At 42.2% G+C, this 25,657-nt stretch overlaps 1 protein-coding gene across 5 annotated transcripts; it reads left to right on the top strand.

Moving 5' to 3' along the window:
* The first annotated feature begins 1,743 nt into the window (after positions 1-1,743).
* Positions 1,744-24,798, top strand: LOC147200650 (ETS-related transcription factor Elf-2-like). Of its 5 annotated transcripts, none has more exons than XM_086119529.1 (10): positions 1,744-2,323; positions 9,134-9,301; positions 9,415-9,655; positions 17,252-17,365; positions 17,628-17,819; positions 21,010-21,093; positions 21,166-21,361; positions 21,465-21,866; positions 22,333-22,507; positions 22,869-24,798. In XM_086119529.1, the coding sequence occupies exons 2-10, from the start codon at positions 9,227-9,229 to the stop codon at positions 23,445-23,447; spliced, it is 2,058 nt and encodes a 685-aa protein (XP_085975655.1). In that variant the 5' UTR covers positions 1,744-2,323; positions 9,134-9,226; the 3' UTR covers positions 23,448-24,798. The 5 variants fall into 5 exon arrangements, with proteins under 5 accessions (XP_085975655.1, XP_085975652.1, XP_085975654.1 ...); XM_086119526.1 differs by having other exon boundaries at positions 1,745-2,323; positions 9,412-9,655; XM_086119528.1 differs by having other exon boundaries at positions 1,747-2,323; positions 9,412-9,655; positions 21,169-21,361.
* Positions 24,799-25,657: the final 859 nt, after the last annotated feature.

Raw genomic sequence — 25,657 nt, 5'->3', positions numbered from 1 at the left:
TCAGTGTTTCATCGACCAATCGCAAATAATTTCACCAGGCACACTTGGTAATTATATTTTTTGTTTCTCACTTGGCGATTTTACCGGCTGTTACGCTAACCCTTGTGAGAAAGTGCAAAAGAAAAGTGGTGAGAGTGGCGGCACAATTGGTTGAGCCGGGGGAGTGGCGAGGAGGCCTGCTGCTAGAGATCTCTCATTCAAATGAATGGAGGCCAGAGAGCAAATGGTGAGTGTGCTCAATTGTTTGTTTTTTATTTTTTTACCATTAACTATCAAAAATGCACCCATAGATACACATGAAATTGTAAATATGGTTCAGTGTTGTTGTCAAACACGATTATATTTATTGTATACAATATAGGGTATTTTTATGACATTAGTGACGGTCAGCAGCGGATCTCGAATAACAGGAAATAGGTGTGTGTGGTGAAGTTACTTGCTACATCGCTCACAGCCGATCAAATATCAGTGACGACATGGCATCACACGGCCCCAGATGCCCGTCGCTTACCACCACCTCTGAGATGGTTCTGAGAAGCGGATCCACTGCAACCTCTCGGTCCGGAAAACGTCTAATGGAAAATCGAACATCGGGGCGAGGCCTTCTCGGTGTGGTGCGGGGCTAATGGAAAAGTTCCTTTTGTCTCCGGGCTGGCCCGGTAATGCCTTGGCAATCCCCCGGAAGAGATGGATGAAGTGAGTGTGAACAGGGAAGTCTGGGTTTCGCTGCTAAAGCTGCTGTCTCTGCATTCTCCACATAAGGTGAAGTAAATTGATTTTTAAATTAGTGTATAATATTAGGATGCCTCCTGGACGTCTCCCTGATGAGACTGGCAAGAGGCCGCAGGGACCACCCGGCACATGGTGGAGAGACTATGTCTCCCAGCTGGCCTGGGAACGCCTTGGGTTCCCCGAGAAGAGCTGGAAGAAGTGGCCGGGGAGAGGAAAGCCTGGGCTTCCCTGCTAAAGCTATTGATGGAATGCCCATCAAGGGCAAGTGATGCACTTTTACAGCATGTTAAGTGCATGAACATCACTATCGCGGCTCACGTGTGCTGTTTGGTTCTCCTGGCTGTCCAGATTTCAATTCTTTGCCAGTGCCATCGGTGAATTGCATTTGAAACAAACTTTGCATGAGACTTAACCCAACCCCCTCCCAAAAAAAAAACAAAAAACAAACAAAAACTGGTATATTATTATTATTATTATTATATTGCAGCAGCTCTATTTGCAAGCTGCAATTGCAGACTGCTGACCGCTAACAACTCCTGGTGATGCAAGTCAGTAGTCACGCACCACCTCGGTTAAAGGTGAACTGCTTTTTTATCCATCCATCCATCCATTTTCCGAACCGCTTAATCCTCACTAGGGTCGCGGAGGGTGCTGGAGCCTATCCCAGCCGTCTTCGGGCAGTAGGCGGGGCACACCCTGAACCGGTTGCCTGCCAATCGCAGCTGCTTTTTTATTTTATATTTTAAATACTTTTTAGTGAAAGTAAACCTGATCAGAAGCATCGGGTGCAATGTACGCTCACACAAAACGATATAATATAATATTATTATATATGTGTGCATGTTATTAATATCGTTAATATTAATAACATGCACACAGACACGCAAATCTTTTCCCCCCTCATTTCCCGCTACACTCATCGCGACTACTTGTCGACGGCGATCGACTGGTTCGGCCCCCCGGCCGAGTGACCTAGGCTATATATGGGTAATATTTTGCTTTTATTGCCTCATCTTGTTCACGCTCCATGTCACGCCTTATAATCAAAATATCAACCAAGACGTAAACGTCTTTTAATAATGTATCGTTGTCATCCGCGTAAGTTGAAAAAGTAAGGAGTAGAACGTAACGTACAAGTACAACTACCGCAAAAAAGTATCGTAACGAAATATTTGTAATTTGTGACTTCCTTCCACCACTGTCAGCAAACAGGCAAACGTCGGGTGAGCTTGTGGTGTGACGTCACTCATGTATATTTGCCCGAACAAACCGAGTCGATGAACTAACAGGGAGAGGCTCTACATCGGGGGAAATAGTCACGCAGGCTGATTCATCGCTCATTTGTTTGTTACGGTTTCCCCCACACTGACCGTGTGTTATATGGAGCTTGTTCCCTTCCTCTTGTTCTTGGCTAACCACTGCCAAGGCTAACCGGGACTACGACTCGTCCACAAACAAACGACTCCCTCAGCACACACCAGCTCACTACCTGAAGCAAGCGCGATCCCAAACGCTGACCACTGAACGTGTTTCGCTGTATGGAAATAAGTTCGTTACCCACAGAAGAGAAACGAAAAGGGAGAAATTGACAGTAAGTGAGCTGCCTTATTATTCTGCACTTTTAACCACGTCATTTATATATGTGCGTGTGTGTGTGCGCGTGTGTGTGTGTGTGTGTTTTGACAGCTCGGTGTTACTAGGAGGATGCTAATATTGCTAGCTAACGTTAGCCAGCCATGTTTATATCAATGTTCAGGTTTTGCTTTTCTACGACAGATTCAATACGTTGCTGTTTCTATTTACAATTGAGCGTCACTTTAATCGCCAACTGAGCGTACGTACGTAAAAATGGTTCAAGAGCTGTTTAGCACAGTCATTTAAGAACGCTGATGGGCAACGGTATCATTCCACCACGACCCTTTTACGTTATGTTCCACTTTAGTTGTGACAAATGACAAGCAGTGTCCCACTAGGTCAAACGGGCAGTCGACTTTAAAGTCTTTCCTTGGTTATTCACTGAAATCAGAGAGATGATGTCACCTTCCCCAAATATCCAAAGTAATGAATTGAAGACCAAAACCAAGCAAAGCCCACCTAATAGAAAAAAAATCCGAAATTATTTTGTCCCAAGTGAAAAATTAAAGCATGGCAAATGCTATGATCGTTGCGTGATGCAAGACGGTGGCCTGTTATGTTCCACCTTAAGCTCTTGGTGTCATATTATTCTTGTGTAAGGCTACTGTCAAACTTGTTGCTGGAAATAATCAGTTTTTTTAAAGATGCCTTGCAACATTTAATAGATTAGTGTATGTCCCTTGCCCTGCCACTGTGATCCTCAGCAGGCTAAGAGGGATAGAAATTGGGTGTGTAGACCAAAATCGGTATCAGTAAATATGCATAATCGGAATTGGCATCTTTTTGTTGCTGGCAGGATTGTTAGGGTTTTAATGTGAGTGACAAAAAAGGGTTTTGTCTGGTGTGGAGGTGCAAAAGAACTGGACTAGTGAGTGAAGGCTCTGTCTGATTTGTATTAAAATGATCGACTCATCTTTCACCCAACCAGTATGTCATGCTACACTTTTCACCTATGCCATTTAGGCCTCTGCTCAGCTGCTGTTGGTTCTTCTGAATCTTGATGTTTTAATTGATTTTATGTTGTCTGTACCTAAAATTTTCAACAATAAAACACCTGAAAATACAAATGAGCACACGACTTATTTGTCCATATGGAGCACAAATGTAAAAAAAAAACATGACAACAGGTCTGCATTGAAAAAGTAAAGTCCATGTAAACTTAATGTTTCTTTCCTCAATGAAATGAGAAGTGATAGTTACGTAGGGGTTAGTTGCTCTGGAAGTCCAACCAGCACATGCATCATCACTTTCTTTGCCGACTTCAACAACTGTAAAACTGCTGTCTTCAACGATATATATATATATATATATATATATATATATATATATATATATACACACACACACACAGTATATGGTGACTTCTGACATGTGTTTTTGTGCTAGTATTATTGATTTGTGAGTCTATACCATCCCGTTAAACCGCGGTTATCCGCAAAACTGTAAGATCAAAGGTACTTGCATATGACTGTGGCCATTTGATTCGCAATTCGGTATCTATAATGAGTTGTGGGGGGAAGTATTGCAATGCATTGAGAAATTGATATTTTTCCTTTGCACTACAAAGAAGCTAGTGTTTGGAATGTGAGAGGAAACCAGAGTAGGAATCCTATACAAGCATGTAAACAACAAGCAAACTCCCCTCGAGGAGGCCAGAACCCAAATCCAAACCCCTAATTCAGAATTGTAAGATTTGCTAACCACTCATCCACCGTATCGTCTGTCATCAAAACACCTCCCTTCTTTAGTTACAAAGGAACAATTGGTAAAAAAAAATTGTAATAAATATACACTATTTATGTCCTGTGATTGACTGGCGACCATTCCACGGTGTAGTCTCTGTCTTTTAACAAAAGGCAGCTAAAATATGCGCCTTCTCCCTCTGACACTGGATACAATAAGACTGTTTACAACTATGTATTATGTGGAATCACACAATTTAAAATTCATTGCTTTGTAAAATTCAGTTACGTCATTTTAGGACAGTTACATATTGCTGCCGCCCGAGGGGGGGAAAAAAATCACGTTATAATGTGATCAGGTTCACATTGTAGCGTGAACATTTTCATGTGTTAATGTGATGAGTTATTCTATTAAAACTTGATAACTTTGTCTTCCACATTCGGCATATCAAAATGAAACAATTCCTTCTGTTTCAGGTCAGTACTATATAATGACTACTCTTTCAATCTTTTTAAACACCGGAACTTTTGACTTTAGACTAGTGACTAAACCGGAAGTCAAACTTATCATTGTTCACGTTAAATCATGCAATGTTTCACATTTTAACACCATAATTTTCACATAACGAGATAACTTATCAAGTTTTTACGTGATAATTTTCACGCTTTATTGTGATAAGTTTCACCTTTTAAAATGCTGTTATCACATGAAACTTTGAAGAGTTTGCCATCCGCTCTTCTACGATATTTAAAACAATAGTGCCGAAAAAGAAATAATACATGTTTAAAAACATTTAAGAATTAAAAAGAAGACACACAGGGCTCCGCCAGTGACCGAAACTGGAAGGAATTGCTTCATTTTGTTCTGTTGAATGCAGAGGCCAAACTTATCATGTTTTAACATGTAACTTATCACATTATCGTGTGAAATGTATGACATTATAACATGAAATCAAATTTTTAATATTTTTTGGTCTGGAATGTCATCAGTACGCTTCCATAAACAATAATTGAATATTCATTTTCCCCCCTCTCTGTGATTGTTTGGCAACCAGTTCCGAGTGTATCCCCCCTACTACCCGAAGTCAGCTGGGATATGCTCCAGCATGCCCGCGACCTTCGTCAGGATAAAGCGATTCAGATAATGGATGGATGGATCTTATTTCCACATAGGAGATAAAGGAAACATAGTCAATTGACAGTTAAGCGGAATGCTACAAATTGGTTTCATGCAGTTTAAGAGTATAGTCCCTCTTTGAGAGCAGCATATATACACTGTTTGTTAGACTTGAACATAGAAATAATCTATTGTGCTGAATGAATAGAATGAAGAGAGTTGAAAAAAAAGTCCAGTTTGTAAAATGACTTGAAGGGGACATTACGTTGGGAAATTCTGTATCTGTACGGTATAAGGTAAGTGGCTGAGGTCACACTTGTATTCGCTTGCTGTGTCATCATTGTATGTCTGTGAGCATTGGCCGAGGGCTCGACTGCAGGGCACAGGGCAGGGCGTTGTGTCTTTGGCAGTTGACCGAGTTGCTTGCAACAAAAGGGCTATTGTATTAAAAAAAGAAAAAAAATCATGTGACTGTTACTGTGTGTGTTGGTTCCACCCCTGTCATGTGATGAGGGCAGGGCTACATGGAGTTGTGTGCTGCTCCTTCCACAACTGCATGCGCACGGCGTTGGCAAAGTGAGGAGATGGAAGGATGTGTGGTGGACATAGGAAGGTTGGGAAAGTCTGACACACTCTGGGAAGGAGGGACAGTATACATGATGCCTCGTCTGTCTTGTAAGTATATACGATGTCCTTTCTGTTTTCCTTGGAATCATGTTGATGTCCTGCGAGCAAGATTCTCGAGACTGGAGCTGGCTTGAATGAGAGGATTCTTGAAGAATTGTCAAAACTTAGTAATGCTATATTTGCATTAAGGGCACAGGTAAAGGGAACTGATAGATGAGTGCATCTTTGGACTTATACCGTAGTAATAATAATAATAATTTGTAATGTAAATGAGCAAGAAGACAAAATAGGAATGACTATTTTTGTTCTATACTGCAAGTGTCTCACTGAATTACTTGTGAAAATATGACCATTCTGTTTGAGCTGAGAAATGAGGTCGGAACAATTGTTTGCAGTTGTCTAGCAGGTTCTATGATACCTGAATCAATGCAACCTGCAAGTCCAGCCTGAATTACTGGTCTCTTGTTCATGTGTTTGTTTTGGTTTGTACCTGTGTTCTGCGTGTTTAATATTCCAGATAAGAAGGATGTTAGGATCTACCACTCGACACATAAACCTTTTTTTCAATATGAAGTCACTGTAAAATGTAGCCACATATTGACCTGAAAGCCAAGCGACCCACCCCTCAGCCCTGACAGATTTCTTGAGGCCAAGACAGCAGGTAAACAGGATAAGTTCCATGAAGCAAAGTTGGAGCGAAAATGCTTAGCGTCATATCTAGAGGTTGTCTTTGAAGTGGTTGAAGGAGTTGAGGGTCAGCCTGTGCGAAATTACACTGTATGGCGCACACAAGATCAACTTGATCTGAATGGCTGTCATCTCAGAAGAAAGTCACTTCTAAAGATGACGCACAAACACATTTCTGAAGACGAGCATACAAAAGGACATGTGTGTGGCAGCAAACAGGTGAGGTACAGGGTGGTGGGAGTGTGGTGTCTTGGGCCCACTGAGTACTGCCGGCACTGGGGAGCTACAGTGCATTGAGGAACCCATGACTGCCAAGATAAGATAAGAAAACCTTAATAGTCTCATAATGGAGAAATTCCCACCTCACAGCATTAGTTATGAGAGGAAGAAGTAGAAAGACAAAATAAATAGGAGCTGCTGGAAAGGCAGCCACTCTCGCGGCGCCATCTTGAAGTCAAAATAACACAACAAAACACATAAGACACAGACAGTCGTGCAATCGTAATCACTTTTTCTGCATACACGTTTGAAGCAGTTATAGATGAAAGAGGAGAGGATCAAAGTGTCCTTTCACCAGTGGGTCAGACGTCATGCTGAAAATGTGCACACGTCTGCTCCAAGCTAAGTTTTGAAAGCCAACACGAAGCTGTAGCGTCCATTGATGAAAAGAGATTGGCTCACATCTCCTGTCCCACGTAATCCACTTCAACTCCACGCCGCGAGTCTCAGTTCCACATCTGCATCGGCGCTCTGCGCTGACGCCCATTTCTTATCATCGTCGGCTCCTCAAGTGTTGCATCCATCCAGCCGCAGACCGTCCAACAGCACCGATCTCTCCGCGAACAAGGCGGGGCTATGTAAAATGCTGCCCATTAGAGGTGCAAAAAAATATGCAGTGTGATATACTGTACTAGAGCTTGATTATGGTCCCCTCCCATTGAGAATTGGGCTGCAGGGCCGTCTTCCAACATACAGTGGATACAACAAATATGTACACTCTGGTAAAAGGTCAGGTTTTTGTGAGACAAAAAAATTACACTCAGATGAATAATTTCAAAATGTTTTCCACCGTGAATGTGACCTATAACCAATACAACTACATTTAATTTTAAAACAAAACACCTCTTTGAGAGCGTAACACGCTCATGTCATACGCGCAGATAGTCCGATTGAAGGAATCGTTAATTTACGTTTTTCGGAGGTGGTCATGAAGGCCTCTCAAGTCGAACGGAAGAAGAGAAGGCACGGAGACGGACAAAGATGTATCCGTCTTTGTTGAGACTGTGAAAACTATTAATAAAGTGTGCGTTAAAAAAAACAACAACACCACAGCTCTCCTTTTTTCAGAGCTGCAACAAAAACGTATTCAATAAAGCAGCGACACAGTTCACTGAACCAACAGCAAGTTATAACATTGTAAGCATGTCTCCAGCAAGGAGCCATTTTGGGGTCGACATATTACCGTAATGACCACACACAAGGCATACTGGATTTTAAGGCACGTTGTGAGCTTTTAAGAAAATGGAAGGCTTTTAGGTGCGCCTTATAGTGCAGAAAATACGGTAGTGGCTCCCCTGTGCAGAGATGGGAATCAGTGAGTGAATGCAAATCATTTTATTCTGTTTTTCTTTATGCTTAACACAATGCCCTCACTTCATTGGGAGTGGGTTTGTACTTTAAAGTGAACCATATTTACCAATACAGTAATCCCTCGTTTATCGTGGTTAATGGGGGCCAAAACCACCGGCGATAAACGAAAATCCGCGAAGTAGCGACCAATTAACTTATATATTAAAAAAATGCCCCATGTGGGCCTTTGCACTTGAGCAGAGCGCGCACACACAAACACACACACAGGCCAGCGATCCCGCCGTGTGCTGCAGACGTGTTTATGATTAGTCAATTAAGACAATTAAGGATGAAAGAGACCTGCTTTTGTTCTTATAAGCCTCCTCTCTCTTTCTCTCAGCAACACACATACACTCACCTGCGTGGCCCATGCATGCCGGCACACACTAGCACGCATAGTAAACAACACTTAGCACTGATTTTTGCAGACCTCAAAAAATATATACTGTATATATATATATTTTTTTTATGAATGAAAAAATACGCGATGCACCGAAGCCGCGATAAACGAACCGCGAAATAGCGAGAGATCACTGTACCGCAATATCGTAATGATATTTTGTTACGGTCATCAAATCGCTATCATTGAATGATCATTCCTACCTAAACAAAATCAACCGGTGCAATGTCTTATTGAAAGGCAAAACATAAATATTGACTGTATATTTGGACCGTCAAGAGTCATTTGTTGTGATCCCACAAGATGGCGCAATTTAGGACCCTGTGGGTCTTTCCACTGTTGCCATGGCTCCGGTTAGTCCTGCATTGTTTTACAACCGGCCACTGTGTCATTTTTAGGGAATGCTTTCTACCAGTACAGTTGGTCTGTAATAGCACACCGGCACTTCCTGCTGGAAAAAACAATAGGAAGGAAACTCCCGCATGTTGTGAACTGCAAAGAATGTCGCAACTGGATTATTTTGCCTACTCGAGATAATTCATGTGTTTCGCAAATGCTCCCATGATTTTTCTCGTCATTTCATTGTGTTGCATCCATGTTGTTTAAGTTGTCTTTTCTTTCCAGGGCCTATCTTTCACTACCGCGGTGGAAGCCACCAAGCAGAGGTGCTGTCGGGAGTCACAGGCTGTGACTGCCAATCACTCACGAGCATGAATCATGACCTCAGTGGTACTGGTTGACAACAGTGGGACAGTGGTCGAGTATGTCACAGCAGTAGAGGACCCACAGCAGGTTGGTTGAATTGGTTGAAAAGACACAAGAAAAGAAACACAAAACAACAACTTGCTCACTGTCTTCCTAAGCGTAATATTTTTGACCGTCTTGCTTGCTACATGTCCCAGCAGGACAGTGAGTTTGATGTGGACCTGGAGATGGAGGGTGAAGTGGAAGGCGAGTGTGACGTCGAAGAGGTAGATGATGGAAGAGAAGCTGAGCCCTACCCAACAGTCGTTGTGGAGGAGGTTCCTGGTGCCATTTTATCTGAGGAGCCTGGTTACTCAGCCCAGGTGGTGGTGTATGGTGACGAAACGTACATAATGCAGGAAGTGAGCAGTGAGCAGGATGTGGAGTCCGAAAGGGGGGCAGGTGAGACATCACTTCTTCTGTATTAAGTATAACTTAAAATCACTTGAAATAGTACTTGCCACACCGTTGGCACTTAAGTGCCGATGTTGTTGTGGTTTAATATACAAATCCACTCATTCCTGTGAAAAACACGTATGTCTGTTTTTTACGTTAATGGGGGGTCTGAAACCCGATACCTGCCAGAGCTCTGCCAATTTGAGTGCAATGTAAATGCCCGGGTTGGATATATCACGTCAATGCAAGCATGATGTCATCAAATTACTGGACATGATTACTGACACATAGGACATTGCTGTGAAATAGTATTGGCTCCCTTCCTGATTTCTGTGTTCTTTGCATATTTATCATATTCAAAGGTTTCAGTTCATCAAACCAATTTTAATATCACGCAGAGACTACCCAAAAAAATACAAAATGCAGTTTCTAAATTCCAATTTAATTTCTTAAGGCACAAAAAATCCAAAACTACTTGTCCCTATGTGGAAAAAGTAATTGCCCTCCTCTCCCACCTTGTTAAATCATAAAGTAACTGTGACTCACGACAGTTTTGGGAAAGCTGAGTTCAATTTCACAGGCAACACCCTAGCACCACGTGTTGAATCAAGAAATCACATAAGTGAATCTGTCAGGCAAAGTGAAGTAGGCTACAAGATCTCCCAAAAACAAATGCATCGTGCCACGATCCGAAGAAATTCAAGAAGAAATTAAAATAAAAGTGATTGAAATCCATCAGTCTGGAAAAGGTTCCAAAGCCATTTCCAACACTCTGGGGCAGGGGTGCCCAAAGTTTTTGGACCGAAGATCGACTTTTCGATCAACCAACCTCCCACGATTGACCCGTTACCGCTTACGCACATACACACGCGCACGCCATGATGATGAGCAACAGCCTGACACGGAGGCAAGCGACGCACTTTTGCAGCCTGTTAACTATCGTAGCTCACACGTACCGTTTTAAAGTGCTTCCCTCGGCCCTTTAGATTCCTATTCTTTGCTCGTGCCCTCAGTGAATTGTACACGAAACAAACTCAGAATGAGAAAAATGATAACATAAAAGATATAGCGCAAGAGCTCTGATCACAAGCTGCAATTGCAGACTGCCGAGCGCTAACAACTTCCGGTGACGCAGGTCACGCGCCACCATAGGTTAAAGATTTACCTGCTTTATTTTATTTTATTTTTTATACTTTTTGTGAAAATGAGACTGATAGGGTGATTAGGGTGCAATTTACATAAACACTAAAAATATATTACTAACATGCACAAAGACACACAAATGAGTTGTTTTTTTTCTCCTCTACATCCCTCGCGATCGACTTGGGACCAGTCCGCGAGCTACCAGGCGATCGCGATCGACGTAATAGGCACCCCTGCTCTGGGGCTTCAGCAAACCACTGTCGGAGCCATTAACCTACTGCAGTTGGTTGAACTCCTTTTGAAACGGAAGCTAAATGTAATCATTTTGTAGGTATACTTTTGGATGTAAATCTTTGCATGTGATCATGCTTCTTAGTATGACTGCAGTATCGATGTCTGGCTAATGCAGTGAATTTATTATAAACATAACTGAACAATGTGTCCTAAGCAAACTGTGTGATAGTTGCAGATTTGGTCATCATTCTCCTCTATTAACTGTCGCTTTTTGTATTTATCAAATCAATTATTTTGTAGCGAAAATAACATGTCCAAATAATATTTCTGAGAAACAAACCCAAAGCTATACTTCTCAACTTCATCTGTTTTGTCATTTTTCTCTCCTTCTTCTGTCTAAATTCTCTTCACACATGCATGCACGAATGCACACATGCACACCTCGTTTTAATTATTTGCTGCCAAAAAACTGTTGCTAGTTAGTCCTCTGTTTATGTGGTCAAAAAATAAGTTTCACTACTGGGAAGTTATTTGAAATATAGTTCAACTAGTGAGGCTGTTCCTGATACTGCTGCTGCTGCCCAGCACGTTTCATACAGTTCCGATTGTGTGGATGCACTTATTGAAGCACGCAGTGACTGGCAAATTAGAGAGCCTGTTGTCGTGTACTGCAGTTGGATGGCTTCGAAAAAGTGGTGCATGCTCCAAATTGTTTAAAGCTGTCATTTTACTTTTAGCCAAGAATCTTCAAATTGATTTTGTGAAAACAATGTGACTTGAAAATACTCTCCGCCCCTAGTTTCAAAATTATATATAGTCAGTTGTTAGCATGTGAACTCTACCACTCAAAACGTAATTTCCCCCGGCCTGAATTGTGTTGAAAGTAATTGTTGTTGTCCATCCAGTATCTTAAATAGGATCTTACAAAGGTGAGTCCAACCCTGCCATTTTCTTAAATGTTTTCTTTTGTCTTTTCATGGGTCCAACACTGAAGACAAGACACTTTACTACAATGTTGGGTGTTCTTGTACTGTATTACAAAGTAAATTTACTGTCAATCTCAAAATACAGTAACTGTAGACACAACCATGAATGTCTAAACCACTAGCAACAAAAGTGAGTATACCCCTGAGTGAAAATCTCCAAATGGTACTTGACCAATCCATCATCTTTCCCCGTAGCTCCTGGGCAAGGCAGTGGGTGTGCTGGAGGTATGTTTGGGGTTGTTACATTGGAATACCAGAATTCGGGCGAGCTTTCAAAGGAGAGGGTGCCACGCCCCGTTTCAGTCTTTCAAAGGCATGATAGCATTTATGGTTACCCTTGGTGATCTGTAGCTCACCGTGCCGGGCCATGAGATCCTACCAACATGCTCAGCTGGAGGCAAGACTTGTCTTTGTACTTCGGACTTAGATGATGCCACAATATGCCAACAGATACGACACAATCATGAAGCAAATCAGTTTGTCTTGGTCTCAGCAAGTAAGACATCTCCTTTGTCTGCTTGTCTTCAGCAAACGTTTTGCAGACTTTCTTGTGCATCATCTTTAGAAAGAGGCAGAGATTAATTTAATGCAGCGTGCAGTGTATGGATAGATCATTGTCAGGCCGGGCCCTCACTCGAATTCACCATCTGCAGCAATGGTGTTAGTACTTCTTTACAGAAGAAGACTTCTGGATTGGCCGACCTTTATGAGGCCTGTTCTGAGTGGAACCTACCTGTTCACTGGTGGCATGCCATCCCGAACAAGGATGAAGCTTTATAAAAAGATTATGGTTATTGGCACACCTGTGTGGTCCTTTCCACACTGCTGCAGTTCGATCTCAGGCTGTTGTCAATCTTCTTTTATTTAAGATAGGCCACCTTTATCTAGAGCAACAATTTTTTTTCCAGATCCTCAGAGAGTTCTTTGCCATGAGATTCCATAGTAAACGTCAGGTAAACGTGTGTGAGTGAGTGAGAGAGAGAGTGGGAACCAAATGTAACACACTCCAATTTTATCGCCCTAATACTTTGTAATGGTAACAAGTCACATGATACTGGCGAGGAAAATATCTAATTGGGCCACATTAGCACATTTTCTTTCAGAGGTGTACTCGCTTTTGTTGCCAGTGGTTTAGACATCAATGACTCTGTGGGGACTTATTTTGAGGGGACAGCAAATTTACAGTTCCAAAAAACAAATTGACCCATGAAAAGATGTTTAAAAAAAGTTATGAAACTACACAGGATTACATTTGCTTAATGGATATAGCCTCTGAGTGTACTTTAAAACACAGTAAGTGCCTATGTGAAACATTAGAGCTGATTACGCCCATCGTTTATCATCACAGGTAGGCACTGCCATCTTGTGGACAAGGTGCCCAATATATTTTTTTAAACCATTCTTTACACACAGTTGATTGTGGTTGTCATGAGTATGTATGGTGTTAGCAGCGTACTTTTAAAGAGTTGGAGCAATTACTACTCATCATAGTAGAAGTCTCACTCTGTTTGGGCCTTTCTGTGTGGAGCTTTCATGTCCTCTGTGAGCTTGTGTGGGTTCTCTTCTAGTCCCCAACCCTCTCTGTAAGTCTACAAATGTGTTTGGCCAAAGGTGTGCATGTGACAAACTCAGTTTTGTTTTTGACTCGAGATCATCCCAGGGTGTACTTTCCATCTCATCCTAAGCCAGCTTGGGTAGACTCCAGCTTTCTCTAACTGTGAATGGAATAAGCAGTTGTTAAGTCTTATATTTAAAATTATATTTGAGTTTTTTTCTAATTTCTACAGGAATATTTTAATAGTTACATTTTGGAGTTGGAATCTAGAGTACAACAATTAAATTGGGAACATTGAATGGTGTTTTTGTTTGTTTGTTTTAATGTTTTAGGTTTTACAATTGAATGTTAGCGAGAGTGGGTAGTGCCGCACAGTTTTGAGGTTTGGTGTTCCAATCTCATGTGGCCTTTTTGTGTCGATGTTGCATGTTCGCCCTGTGCGTGCATAGGTTTTCCTCAATTACTTTGGCTTCCTCCCACATTCCAAAAACATGCATATTAGGTTCCTTAAATACTCTAAATTGTTTATAGGGGTGAATATTATTTGTCTGTATGTGCCATGCGACTGGCTGGTGATCAGTCTGTTTTGTATCCCCACCCGCCTCTCACACAAAGTCTGCTGGGATAGGTGGCTGAGGAAAAAGTGGCATAGACTACGACTGAACAATGTGACATTGAAATTGGATTGAAGCTACCTGCTCAGCAGCTGAATTCCCTTAATTGGCATACTGTTTTGTGTCTGTGGGAAGAGGTATACATTTAGAAAGGACATTGGCCCACATCAAAAGATTCTCTGCATGACAACATAGGGGTGTGTGCATCGCAAAAAAAAAGATGTTGACTTTGGAACTGTGGAGGGTCATGGTTTGAGTCCTGCTGCAGATGTAAAAAAGGTAACTAGTTGTACAAGAGATGCTAGATTCCTTCCTGACTACTGTCAAAGTGCCCTTGAGCAATGCACCCCCACCATTACCACAAGAGATGGAGCACCGTTTGTGATATGTGTGTGTGTGTGTGTGTGTGTGTGTATATATATATATATATATATATATATAGGTGTACATATATATGTACATCTATATATATATATATATATATAGGTGTACATATATATATATATATATAGATGTACATATATATATATATATATATATATATAGATGTACATATATATGTATATATATGTTTGTGTGTATGTATATGTGTGTGTATATATATATGTGTGTGTGTGTGTGTGTGTGTGTGTATGTATGTATGTATGTACAGTATATATAAAATTTGTGTGTGCGTGTGTGTACAGTATAGTTGCTGTCCGTGTGCAAAAATGCAGCCACATCATAAAACTGCGCACAGAAACAGTGTCTTTTGTTTTGCACAAAAATTAGATTTTAAAACTGAATGTTTTTACGATTGGGTTAAATGATTCCTCGCTGCAGCTGGAGTTGACATCTTCACGCAAGTAGCGGGGGCAACCGAAGGATTTCCTGTGTCGGCCGCGGAAGAATACATCACTGGGGTCGTTACATGGAGATTTGAATTGGACGATTTCCTACGGGTGGCGGAGTGATTTGAGATAGTTGCTTCCCGTACAATTCAGTGAGAAGTCAATGTGAATCTTCAGCAAGGGGGAAACATGGCGACTTCGCAACGTGACGGGCACGCAAACCAGCTTGATCTACTCATCAGAGCCGGTAATATATTGTTATGTGCCGTTCACCTAGTTGAAGAGCTGCTGTAATGCAAGCCCCGTGTTAACCTAGACCGTGGTCGCTCACTCGGCAGAGTAGGCTGCTGGAGTAATGGAGGACTATCAGGAAGTGATCACCTTGGTAGCAACCTGCGCTGCTTTGCTAACCTTCGAGTTGTTGAAGCCTGTTTGGAGGCAGAAAGGAACACAGAGCACACCGGTTTGCGCGGTTCGCAGTTAGTCTGCAATGTGGTTGTTTTGCATGGAGGACCATCCATTTCAGCAACAATGTGTTGGAGATTAATGGGTGTCGGAACGGCTCTGGAAAACCAGGAAGTGCGAAACTCTTGTCTTTCCTACGCCTTTGCCACGCTGTCTGGCTGGAAGGACATGTGGCTTTAGTTGCAGGAGTTGAAATTAGCCACATTCAAACATTCAAGTCTGCGGACCGATAATGTTTTGTTTTTTCACCGCACACGACTGTTCAAGAGTATATTTGTTGCGGTAATGCGATGTAAATGTCCCTTTTTTACCATTAAGTCCCACAGTAATTGGATCTTGCTTTTTTAGTCAGACTTCTATGTTTCATGAGGCGTGGAACTGCGTTTTATTATTTTCGACGCATATGTTAATGTTTCTATTGTTTCCGTGAACGTGTTGTGTAGCTTGTGGTCGCAGCGTGGGGCGGCCTCCCTCTCGCTTTCCTCCCTTTAGTCGGTGTGAAGCGCGGCTTCAAGTCTTTGATCGCTTTAACTAAATGTTTTGGTGTTATCTCGTTTGTGAAAAATTTTGAAGCAAATATTTGCTCAGAAAGTAAAAACAGTCGTGAATCTAATTTGTCAACGTTTTAAATCCTATTTTGATGGCGGAAGCGTTATGTGAAAGGAGGAGGTGTTCATAGTTTGATCGACACACCTCCAGGCAAATGGCCTTAGCCGACGCGAGGAACGTCATTGCCAACGCAGTTGGCGTCACAGTGGGTGGATTTATAGCTGAGGCCTTATCCAATGATCGCAGCTGTGTTTGTTGAGTGACAGCGGGATTTGGACGCTTATTTGAAGAGAACTGGAGGGAAAGGTTTCGGACTGTAAACACGGAAGTAATTTGCAGCACTACGTTTTCTCCAACTCGGGGTGAATCCTGTCGCCGTTTCGGAAGACTTGAATTAATTTGTTAGAAATATTTCAATTTATAATATACCGATTTCTTATTCGCTCAAAAATGTTGGAAATTGTAATAAATAGATACACAAGACACAAACAGCACATTTGACAATAAAGTTGTACTTGATACTTGATCTTCGCTTTACTTTCATCTTTTGACGACCACTGTTCCAGTGTGTAAAGCTTGTTGTTAAATTAATTTGTACGGCAACTTTGGCTGAAACTTTTCGGCAAACCTGTTTTAATTTATAGCAGGTTTCCCGTGTGCTTGGACATACTGTCGACATTTCCCATCATGTTCTTGTGTGTTTTGGAACTGGGCGTCAATCTAAAGATAGCCTTATGCGATACCTATTGCTTCAGAGCAATTGCCAAACATGGAGCGTGGACAGTGACAGGGTCTCGTGTTTCTTGCCTTTGATTGACAACAGCAGGTGCTCTCGATTTCTTCTCTGGAGGCCAGACACGCTCATATCAAATGTTATTTCCCTCGACAATTGTTCATCTTAATGGTATGTCCTAAGAATCAAGAAAATCAAATTATTTAAATTTGTGTATTCCGTGCTAGTTCTTTAAATACTTTTTTCTTGTCCCTCATGTCTTTCTTCATTATTTTACAAATACTTATCTTTTTTTCATTCCACAGTTAATCATAAAATATTGATTTAATATGACCAAAAGGGGCAAAAACACATTTGTGGCGATTTAAGATGCGAAGGCGGTGTCATTTAATAAATTCATGGGATGTCTTAAATATTGTAGTCCAATTGTATTTTTCAGCAGTAAGATCACACATGAATATTTCCAAATAGGATTTTGTTTTTGTTTTCCCAGTTGAGGCCTCTGTCCATGGCACTAATGTGCACTGCTCTGACAAGACCATCGAGGCTGCAGAGGCTCTGCTTCACATGGACTCACCATCCAGTGTCAGAGAAGACTGCAGTCCAGGTATGTTAACGATTTTATTTCGATCTGGTATTGGGGGTCTAATCCCGTTTTTTGCCATCTCTATCAAAATTAGTAGTTTGAAATTTTGTAATACTCTTGGCTATCATGCCAAACCTCTGTGTTTTGCATCCAAATACTTTCTCAAATTTGAAGCCAAAGAACAGCATAAGGTCACTCACACCCGCCAGCTCTTAAATCTCTCACAGATTTATTCCGCTTTCCCTCCACTGCTCTCTAAAATCTTTGGTGCCTCCATATGTAGCAACACCAGAGTTCCTCCATGCCGCCATGCGTCCGGACATCGCAGGGACGGAGGTGGAGATATCAACAGAGGGCTGCTGCGATGATGATGATGAAGACGACAATGATGATGATGATGACGACGAAGATATAGGCGACTTGATAGAGGAGCCAGAGGCGGAACACGACCATGAGCCTGTCAGGAAGAGGAGAGGTAGATGAAAAACATTCTGCTCACATGACCAATCACAGCAGTGAAACAATTTATCTAAGATACTGTGAAAGGTGTGTTATCTTACCTTAAAAACCAAGTGCACGACAAGCATTTTATTGATTGTGATCTAATAGCTCCACCTAATGGTCAACTTTTACTCATCGCATGGGCTGGATTGACACTGCGCTGCTCAAGTTACACCAGCCTTGAAATAAATGGATTCACATTGTACTTTGTGTGTCAGAATCCAGGTTTTGTGCCTGATTTTTCATACTTTGAAAAGCAAAACTTTGAACTTGTCTTCATGAGACAGCACACTTATGTCACCTGTGTATGAGAAGTAAGAAATGGAAGCGAAGATAATTTGGTTGAGGAGCGGGAAGATGGCCGACATATAAAGAAGAAAAAATGTAATGATGAAATGGCTAATGTGTTAGTAGCAACTGAGATGCAACACGGACCTTGCTCTAAGCAAAAAAATGGCCATTATGAAGCCACGTAGGAGGTGAAACCATTTCATGCATTAAGAAGTGTGTGAATGTCGCTCTGTGGCTGGACTTGCTGTCCTTTCGTCCATTGCCGGTAATGTCGGAGTCGGTTGCCAAACAAACAGCGAGACGGAGGTCGCGTTGCAGAGATGGCTGTATTTCTGGCGCTCATTTCCTCTGCCCATGAAGCTGAACGCAAGATGCTTATTTTCACTCTCAGCCGCGCAACGCTACACAAACAAATAGTTCCATTGGTCTGTTGTGACATGTTCGGCTAATTCATTGGTTGAATGTGACGAGATTTGGGGTAAATCTAATGATGGCTTGAAGTTAGTCAAGAAAAATTCTGAAATAAACCGCATCGCATTAAAAGCCACAGGGTTTTGTTTGGGTAAAAAAAAAAAAGTACCATATTTTCCGCACTATAGGGCGCACCAAAAAGTCTTCAATTTTCTTCAAAGCTCCTTTTTTCTTCTTTCTTCTTTCTTTCTTTTTCCTTTTTTCTTCAGAGCGCCTTAAAATCCGGTGCGTCTTTTGTATGGTAATGCGTCAACTCCAAGATGGCTCCTTCCTGGAGAAATGCTTGCAATGTTATAACTTGCTGCTTGGTTCAGTGAACTATGTCGCTTCTTTATTAAATAAGGTTGTGTTGCAGCTCCGAAAAAAGGAGAGCTGTGGTGTTAATTTTTTAAAACAGTCTCAACAAATACAGGTACGTCTTTGTATGTCTCCGTGCCGTGCCTTCTTCCGTTCGACTCGAGAGGCGTTCAAGACCGCCTCCGAAAAACGTAAACTAACGATTACTTCCATGAAAATACAAAAATTGAAAATAATATATCAAAACTGAAAAGCAAGCGAGGATATCACAAAATAAATTCTATAGCCCCCCCTACAGAATTTATATTGTGATTTCATCATTTGTGAATACACAACAAAGGAATAAGTAACTGCAACCGACACTTGTGTTATTTTGACTTCAAGATGGCGCTGCGAGAGTGGCTGCCTTTCCAGCAGCTCCGATTTATTTTGTTCTTCTACTTCTTCCTCTCATAACTTTGCTGCTGTGAAGTGGGAATTTCTCCATTATGAGACTATCAAAGGTTTTCTTATCTTATCTGATTGTACTGTTGGAGCTACGATTAAGGAAATGCCAATGCGTTTTTCGGAGGCGGTCATGAACGCCTCTCGAGTTGACCGGAAGGAAAGAAGGCACGGAGACGGACAGAGACGCACCTGTATTTGTTGAAACAAGGAGAGCTGCGGTTGTGTTTTATTTATTGATTTATTTATTTAATAGCGCAGACTTTATTAATGGTTTTCACAGTCTCAACAAATACAGGTACTTTACGTCTTTGTCCGTCTCTGTGCCTTCTCTTCCGTTCCACTCGAGAGGTGTTCGAGGCCGCCTCCGAAAAACGTAAATTAATTCTTACTTCAATGAAACCACGAAGAAAATCAAGTGAGGAAATCACAAAATAAATTCTGTAGCGTGATATAGAATTCATTTTGTGATTTCCTCGCTTGATTTTCTGTTTTGATGCATTATTTTTAATTTTCGTAGTTTCATTTAAGTATGGTAATAGTTAATTTACATTTTTCAGAGGTGGTCATGAACGGCTCACAAGTTGAACGGACGCCTCTCGAGTTGAATGGAAGGAGCGTAGCACCATCTAGTGGAGGCATTGTAGATTGCGCCATTTAATGTGAAGCGTCTGAAAATATTTTTACAAAATAGCCATTTATTGAAGGTGTGCCTCATAATCCACTGCGTCTTTTAGTGCGGAAAATACGGTAGTGGTTTATAAACCGGAAATTACGGTATTCTAAGGAGGAACATTGAATCCAAATAGCATATGTTTTAATGTGGTTGGGAGTCTTCTGGTGGCACGTTTGTTATTTTGGCTGAGGCGTTCCTGACAAAATATCCAGAAAATGTTTCGGAGAGGTGATGATGGGGGTTGGCATCTCTGAATAAGTGTATCCGATAGAAGCCGGCAGCCAGTGGAGTCAGGCAGTGGTTATCCTCATTTAAACCGCTCTGAGTTTGTGTGGTGAGGAATGAGTCACATCAGGCCAACTGAAGTGTAACATTTAATATTTATCTTATTTAACACCGTGATCACAAGTAAAGATAGCCTGGCAGAATTTGTATCTGGAGCTTTCTGTCAAGAAATCATGATGAGCAGGCAAATCACTTTGCTGTAGAGAAGGTTGTATTTTAGCTGAAGTTGTTTCTTTGCATCTTGACCAATCTTGTTGGCAGCTGCGGCTGACGTCTTTGTCGGGGTCTATCTGACCGTGGCTTGCTAACAGACCCAGTCATTTTCCACTTCTTTGTCAGAGTTTGAAAACCACCGATTGGCATTGTCAAATCTTAAATGTCTCTTTCCAAGGGCGTGCAGTGAACTTTGGAGAGGCAGGTGCGCTAAGTTAAAAAATAAAATAAAATAAGGCGGGGTGGGTTTGCCAATATTTTGCAAATCCTGCAGCATGGTTTAACACTCAAACACCAGATATGTGAAAATGTGGTTTACTTCGATGTTGTCACGAATTGGTGAATTTTCACGTGCAGTTAACAACGGCTGCATGTGTGAGTTGTTCCATTTTTTTTTTTTGTGTGACTTTAAACGCAGATGTTTGTGTCATTTAAGATGCACATGGAACTGGGCATCTGAATTTCTTTGTTTCTTTCTACTTTGTAGCTGGACGAAAACTGAAAACGCATCAGTCGTATTCGAATGGCTCAGTTGATCTCGGGCTCAGGAAGAAATCGAGAGAAGGCAAAGGTATTGTGTCGTGTCAATCAAAGTGACATGAGGCCAAGGCCCAGATGAACATTTGACTCACTTGATGTCCAGCAGGAAACACCATCTACTTATGGGAGTTCCTGTTGGACCTCCTGCAGGACAAGAACACGTGTCCAAGGTACATTAAGTGGACACAGAGGGAGAAGGGCATCTTCAAGCTGGTGGACTCCAAGGCCGTGTCGAAGCTATGGGGAAAACACAAAAACAAGCCAGATATGAACTATGAAACAATGGGTCGGGCGCTCAGGTGAGGACGTCGCCCTGCTGCCCACCTCTGCCGTTTGATGCGAGCTACACCTCCTCTTTGTCAACACATTTTTTTCCCCCTCACAAATGGTGTCCTTTTGTAGATACTACTACCAGCGTGGAATCCTTGCCAAAGTCGAAGGCCAGCGTCTGGTTTACCAGTTTAAAGAAATGCCCAAAAATCTTGTGATCATTGACGACGACAAGACGGAAATGTCTGTCACCGACGTGCCGATGCGCTCGGAGACGACAGCGTCCTACCAGCGCATGCTGCAGCCGCCAGACGTCATGCTGAAGGGCTCCCAGCTGTCCTTCAGGAAGAGCTCCGAGGTGTCCTTCAGAAAGCCCAACATCCTGCGTGGCGGCAGCAGAGCCAATGTGGCACAAGCCCCTGCCGCCACGGGCGACAAGACCGTGGCGGCCAGTGTCTCGGGGACGGCGACCGCCTTGGGAGATGGGAGCCCGATTCAACAGGCGGCTATCCTTTCAAATGCGTCCGGGCCCAGGTGAGTGACTGGAGTGCAGGCACGATGCTGCGAGGTTGAAAGTTTTGATCGGCAAAAACATTTTTGTGTTGATGAAGAAAAACATCAGTCTTGTGTTAAATATCACCCGTCTGCCTTTCCTAACCTGTTAAAAAATGACAATAATGGATGCCCCCCCCAAAAAAAATCCTTGCAAAGTCCCATTCAAATTGTGAAATGGGAAAAGTCCTTTAAAAAAAGTCCAGTTTCGAGAAACCATCTTGGCATGTAGCATAATTGTTCAATTAAATTTGCATGAAATCTGCTTGTTTTAGTCCCGGTAATGCTGAAATATTTTTTGCTCAACTTCATTGCAATGCCTAATAAGAATCTGCCTTCACGTTTGTAAATTTTTTGTTTATTCCCATGAAATAATTCCAACATTGAAAATTCTCAGAATTTTGCGATCGTGGCATAACCCGTCCGCTCCCATATGAATGTTTTCCAGGACGGTGCGAGTCGCCATGCAGGTGCCGGTCGTGATGACATCATTGGGTCAGAAGATTTCGACGGTTGCCGTGCAGCAGTCAGCTGTCAGGACGGGGGCAGCTGGCCATACCACCCTCATGTCCACCGCTTCTGCTCTTGGTGCTGCTGCTGGAGCTGCCAACTCTCAACAGAAGGTGTGTTGACCTCCATTGGGGAATTTTCTCCTACCTCAGGAAGGTTCTTTTTATGAGACGCAATTCTTTTTGTCCCCCCACAAATAAATCCAGTTCCCAGGCATTAATACAGCATGTCTTCAAAAATAGGGAATTCAGTCGCAGCTCTTTGCTTCTGCTGGACATCCAGTGATAACGGCATTTCCAAAATGGCTGACAGGAAGTGGATAGGTTCAGGCAAAACATGTTAACAGTGGATAATTATACGAGTATTTTAATAAACGCAGCATTCCAGAGAGACAACTATTTATATAGAGATGAGTTCACTGTCAATTTTCCACAGTTTGTCCGTTGGGGTACAGATTTCATTTGTTGGCCATAGGTTGTGATCCAGACCATCCCTACCATGGTCCCAGCCACAGCAGAGAATGGCGAGAAGATCACCGTCCAGCTGGCCAAGATCATCACCATCCCGGCTCACCAGTTAGCCCAATGTCAGCTGCAGACCCCCACGGGCGCCGCCAAGCCCGGTGTCAGCGCGCCGGCGACTGGCATCAGCCTCCTGGGAAGCCCACTGACGGTGCAGACCCTGGCCCCGGTCGGTGTGACCTCAGGAGCACAGGTTATGAGGCTGTCTGTGCCTGTGCCTGCGCAAGCGCAACAACAACCGCCTGCTGCGACGGCACAGCCGTCGGGGAGCGCGGCGGGTGCCGTCACTGTGGCGACGGCCGAGGGCTCGGCTTCGCCGCAGCCGCGCGTGGTCGGTGGCCTTTTCAATGGCTCGGAGCTGGTGGTGGGTGGGGACGAGCTTAAGGCTGCCGGTGTCCAAGTCCAAGCGGTGCAGGTGCCCGTGACGGTCGCTGTCCCGCAGAATAAAGGCAATGTCAAAGGCGCCCCGTCGCATGCGCTAACCAAACTGGAATCCACCGAGGTGGTGAAGACAGAAGAGCCAGAGTGTTGAGATCCACCAGTCATTCACACACGCTCCCTTTCCCCACTCGAGTGAATCACTTTGTACATGAAACGTTTTTTTTATTACACTTGTGATAACCAGCAGAAGTTTGATAGACTTTTAATGCCGTTTTTTTTTTTTCCTCTCTGCTGCATGAAGCGTTTAAGCCAAGCCTGTAAAATGAAAAGTCTGTGGTGGAGCCCAAAATGCAAATAGGAACAGACAAACTTGAAAGGGACCAACCCAGATCACTACCGCTATGCCCGCTCACAAGGAACCTGTCACGAGCAGCAAGTCTCATCAAGCCGAAACACTACACAAGCGATTTGAACAGAAGTCCAGTGTCCTCTATTTGGTTCAAAAAAAGTGTGCGCATGTAGAAGCCTGATTGCTTTTTTGGTTTTGTTTTGTTTTTGTGTGCGATTGTTTCAACCAGCAATTTCTACTTCAGGCACTGTGCAAATCAATGTCTGTCTGCACGTGTGTGTGTGGTGCTACATGAGTCCCAAAGGAGTATTTTAGAACTATATATATGTAAATGGCTACGATACATAGTTTACAGAGCTAATAACAGGGCAGCATTTGGTTTTAATTTTGACCTCCTTAATGTACTATATGAACTGTAAGTTGAATTAATTTTTATTATTTTTTAAAATCTTTTCATAACTTGTACCAAGCACAGTATTACAGAAACAAGAGGATTGAACATTTGCTAAATGAATAGCCGAGCTATGAGGTTTTTTGGCAGGGGGGATCAAAGCACTGGTTTGTTTCTCAATTTAATGACTGATCTGTTTTGATTTCATTTTGAGACAGTTGAAATCATGAGTCAACAAATTGTCAGCAAAATAGGGATTTATCTTTTTACTAGTTCTTAGCTGTGGCAATAGAACCAGATCATGCAAACTGTACAGTTAACGTCATGAAATCATCAGAAATATAAACCCTTGAGTGCTTTCTATCATCGATCTCAGTTATGCAGAACGTTCATCGAGGGTTTTTTTTTTCTTTTTTAACTAATGGTTGACTTTGAGCCAGTCCACACTGCCACGTCTCGGATAAACGAATCCATGGGAATATGTATATAACCTAATTCTTGATAGCGGATGTATTAAGTATCCTGAATGTGATGTCAGTCTTCAAGTCCCAGAGGTCACTTAAAAAAGGTCATATTTTTTTTCCTGTCACGTTGGCCCTACACCTACAGTGTACATTTCATTTTTATTTTTTTTAACCAAAAAAGGGGGAAAAATACTGAAGTTTTGTGTTCAGACTGAACTGTTTGTATATTCAACATTTGAAGTATATTCTATTTTGTTGTACTCTTGTTTCAAAGTGTATTAAAGTAGATTTTACTGAAGCATTTCAACCGTTTTTTTTTTAAGTTGAAAAATAGTTTTGTTGCTTTTGTGTGGGTGGGATTAATGCTTGAATATCTTTTCAACCCACACATGGACAAAATTGTTAATACCCCTGCCCCACAGTGGTTGGCCACTGCATTTACATCAAAAGTAGTAATAAAAATGTTTCTATAAACATTAACTAATAATAAGATATGACACGTGGTTCGACAGAATTCATCCATCCACCTATTTTCTTATCCGCTTATCCTCAAAGGGTTGCGGGCGTGCTGGCCTATCCCACTGTGCTGCCCGTCAACAGAATTATTTTAAAAAAGCCACAAAGAAACCCAGAATGAAACGGTACCCTTAACTTAATATTTGGTTGCACAGCATTTTCATCCAATCACTGCAATTAATCTGTTTCTATAGCTTTGAGACTCTGCACTTCTCAGAAAGGTGTTGAATCGGAATTAGATGAGCGCTCAAAAAAGCCACTTCAGAAAAGTCCAATGTTTTCCTGCTGGCCATTCCTGGATGTTTTTAGTTGTGCATATCCTGTTGCAAAATCCCTGAACTGCGACTGAGACTAAGCTTTCTGTCACTGGGCAGCACATTTCAAGAATACCAGTCTTGAGATTTCATTTTACCCTGCACAGCTTCAAGACACCCTGTACCACATGAGCAAAGCATCTCCAGAACACAACAGAGCCTTCCTTCATGTTTCACAGTAGGAGCAGTGTTCTTTTCTTGCTACGCTTCATTTTTGCATCTGTGAGCAAAGAGCTGATGTGCAATGCCAAAACATTTTTTTTCCCTCGTATGTCCAGAACACGTTTTCCCGGAAGCTTGGTGGCTGTCAACATGCTGTTTGGTTGT

This window comes from Hippocampus guttulatus, chromosome 9, assembly GCF_054856545.1.
Source record: "Hippocampus guttulatus isolate MCC_2025c chromosome 9, RoL_Hgut_1.0, whole genome shotgun sequence".
Lineage (NCBI taxonomy): Eukaryota > Metazoa > Chordata > Actinopteri > Syngnathiformes > Syngnathidae > Hippocampus > Hippocampus guttulatus.
The sequence above is the reverse complement of the archived record's forward strand: the minus strand, read 5'-3'. Positions and strand labels throughout refer to the sequence as shown.

Excerpts from the sequence above, each read along its gene's own strand:
- LOC147200650 (XM_086119526.1), top strand. The coding sequence starts at position 9,227 with ATGACCTCAGTGGTACTGGTTGACAACAGTGGGACAGTGGTCGAGTAT. Across the intron at positions 21,094-21,165 it reads GAAATCGAGAGAAGGCAAAG|CAGGAAACACCATCTACTTA; the intron begins GTATTGTGTCGT and ends CTTGATGTCCAG. Across the intron at positions 21,867-22,332 it reads TCAAATGCGTCCGGGCCCAG|GACGGTGCGAGTCGCCATGC; the intron begins GTGAGTGACTGG and ends AATGTTTTCCAG.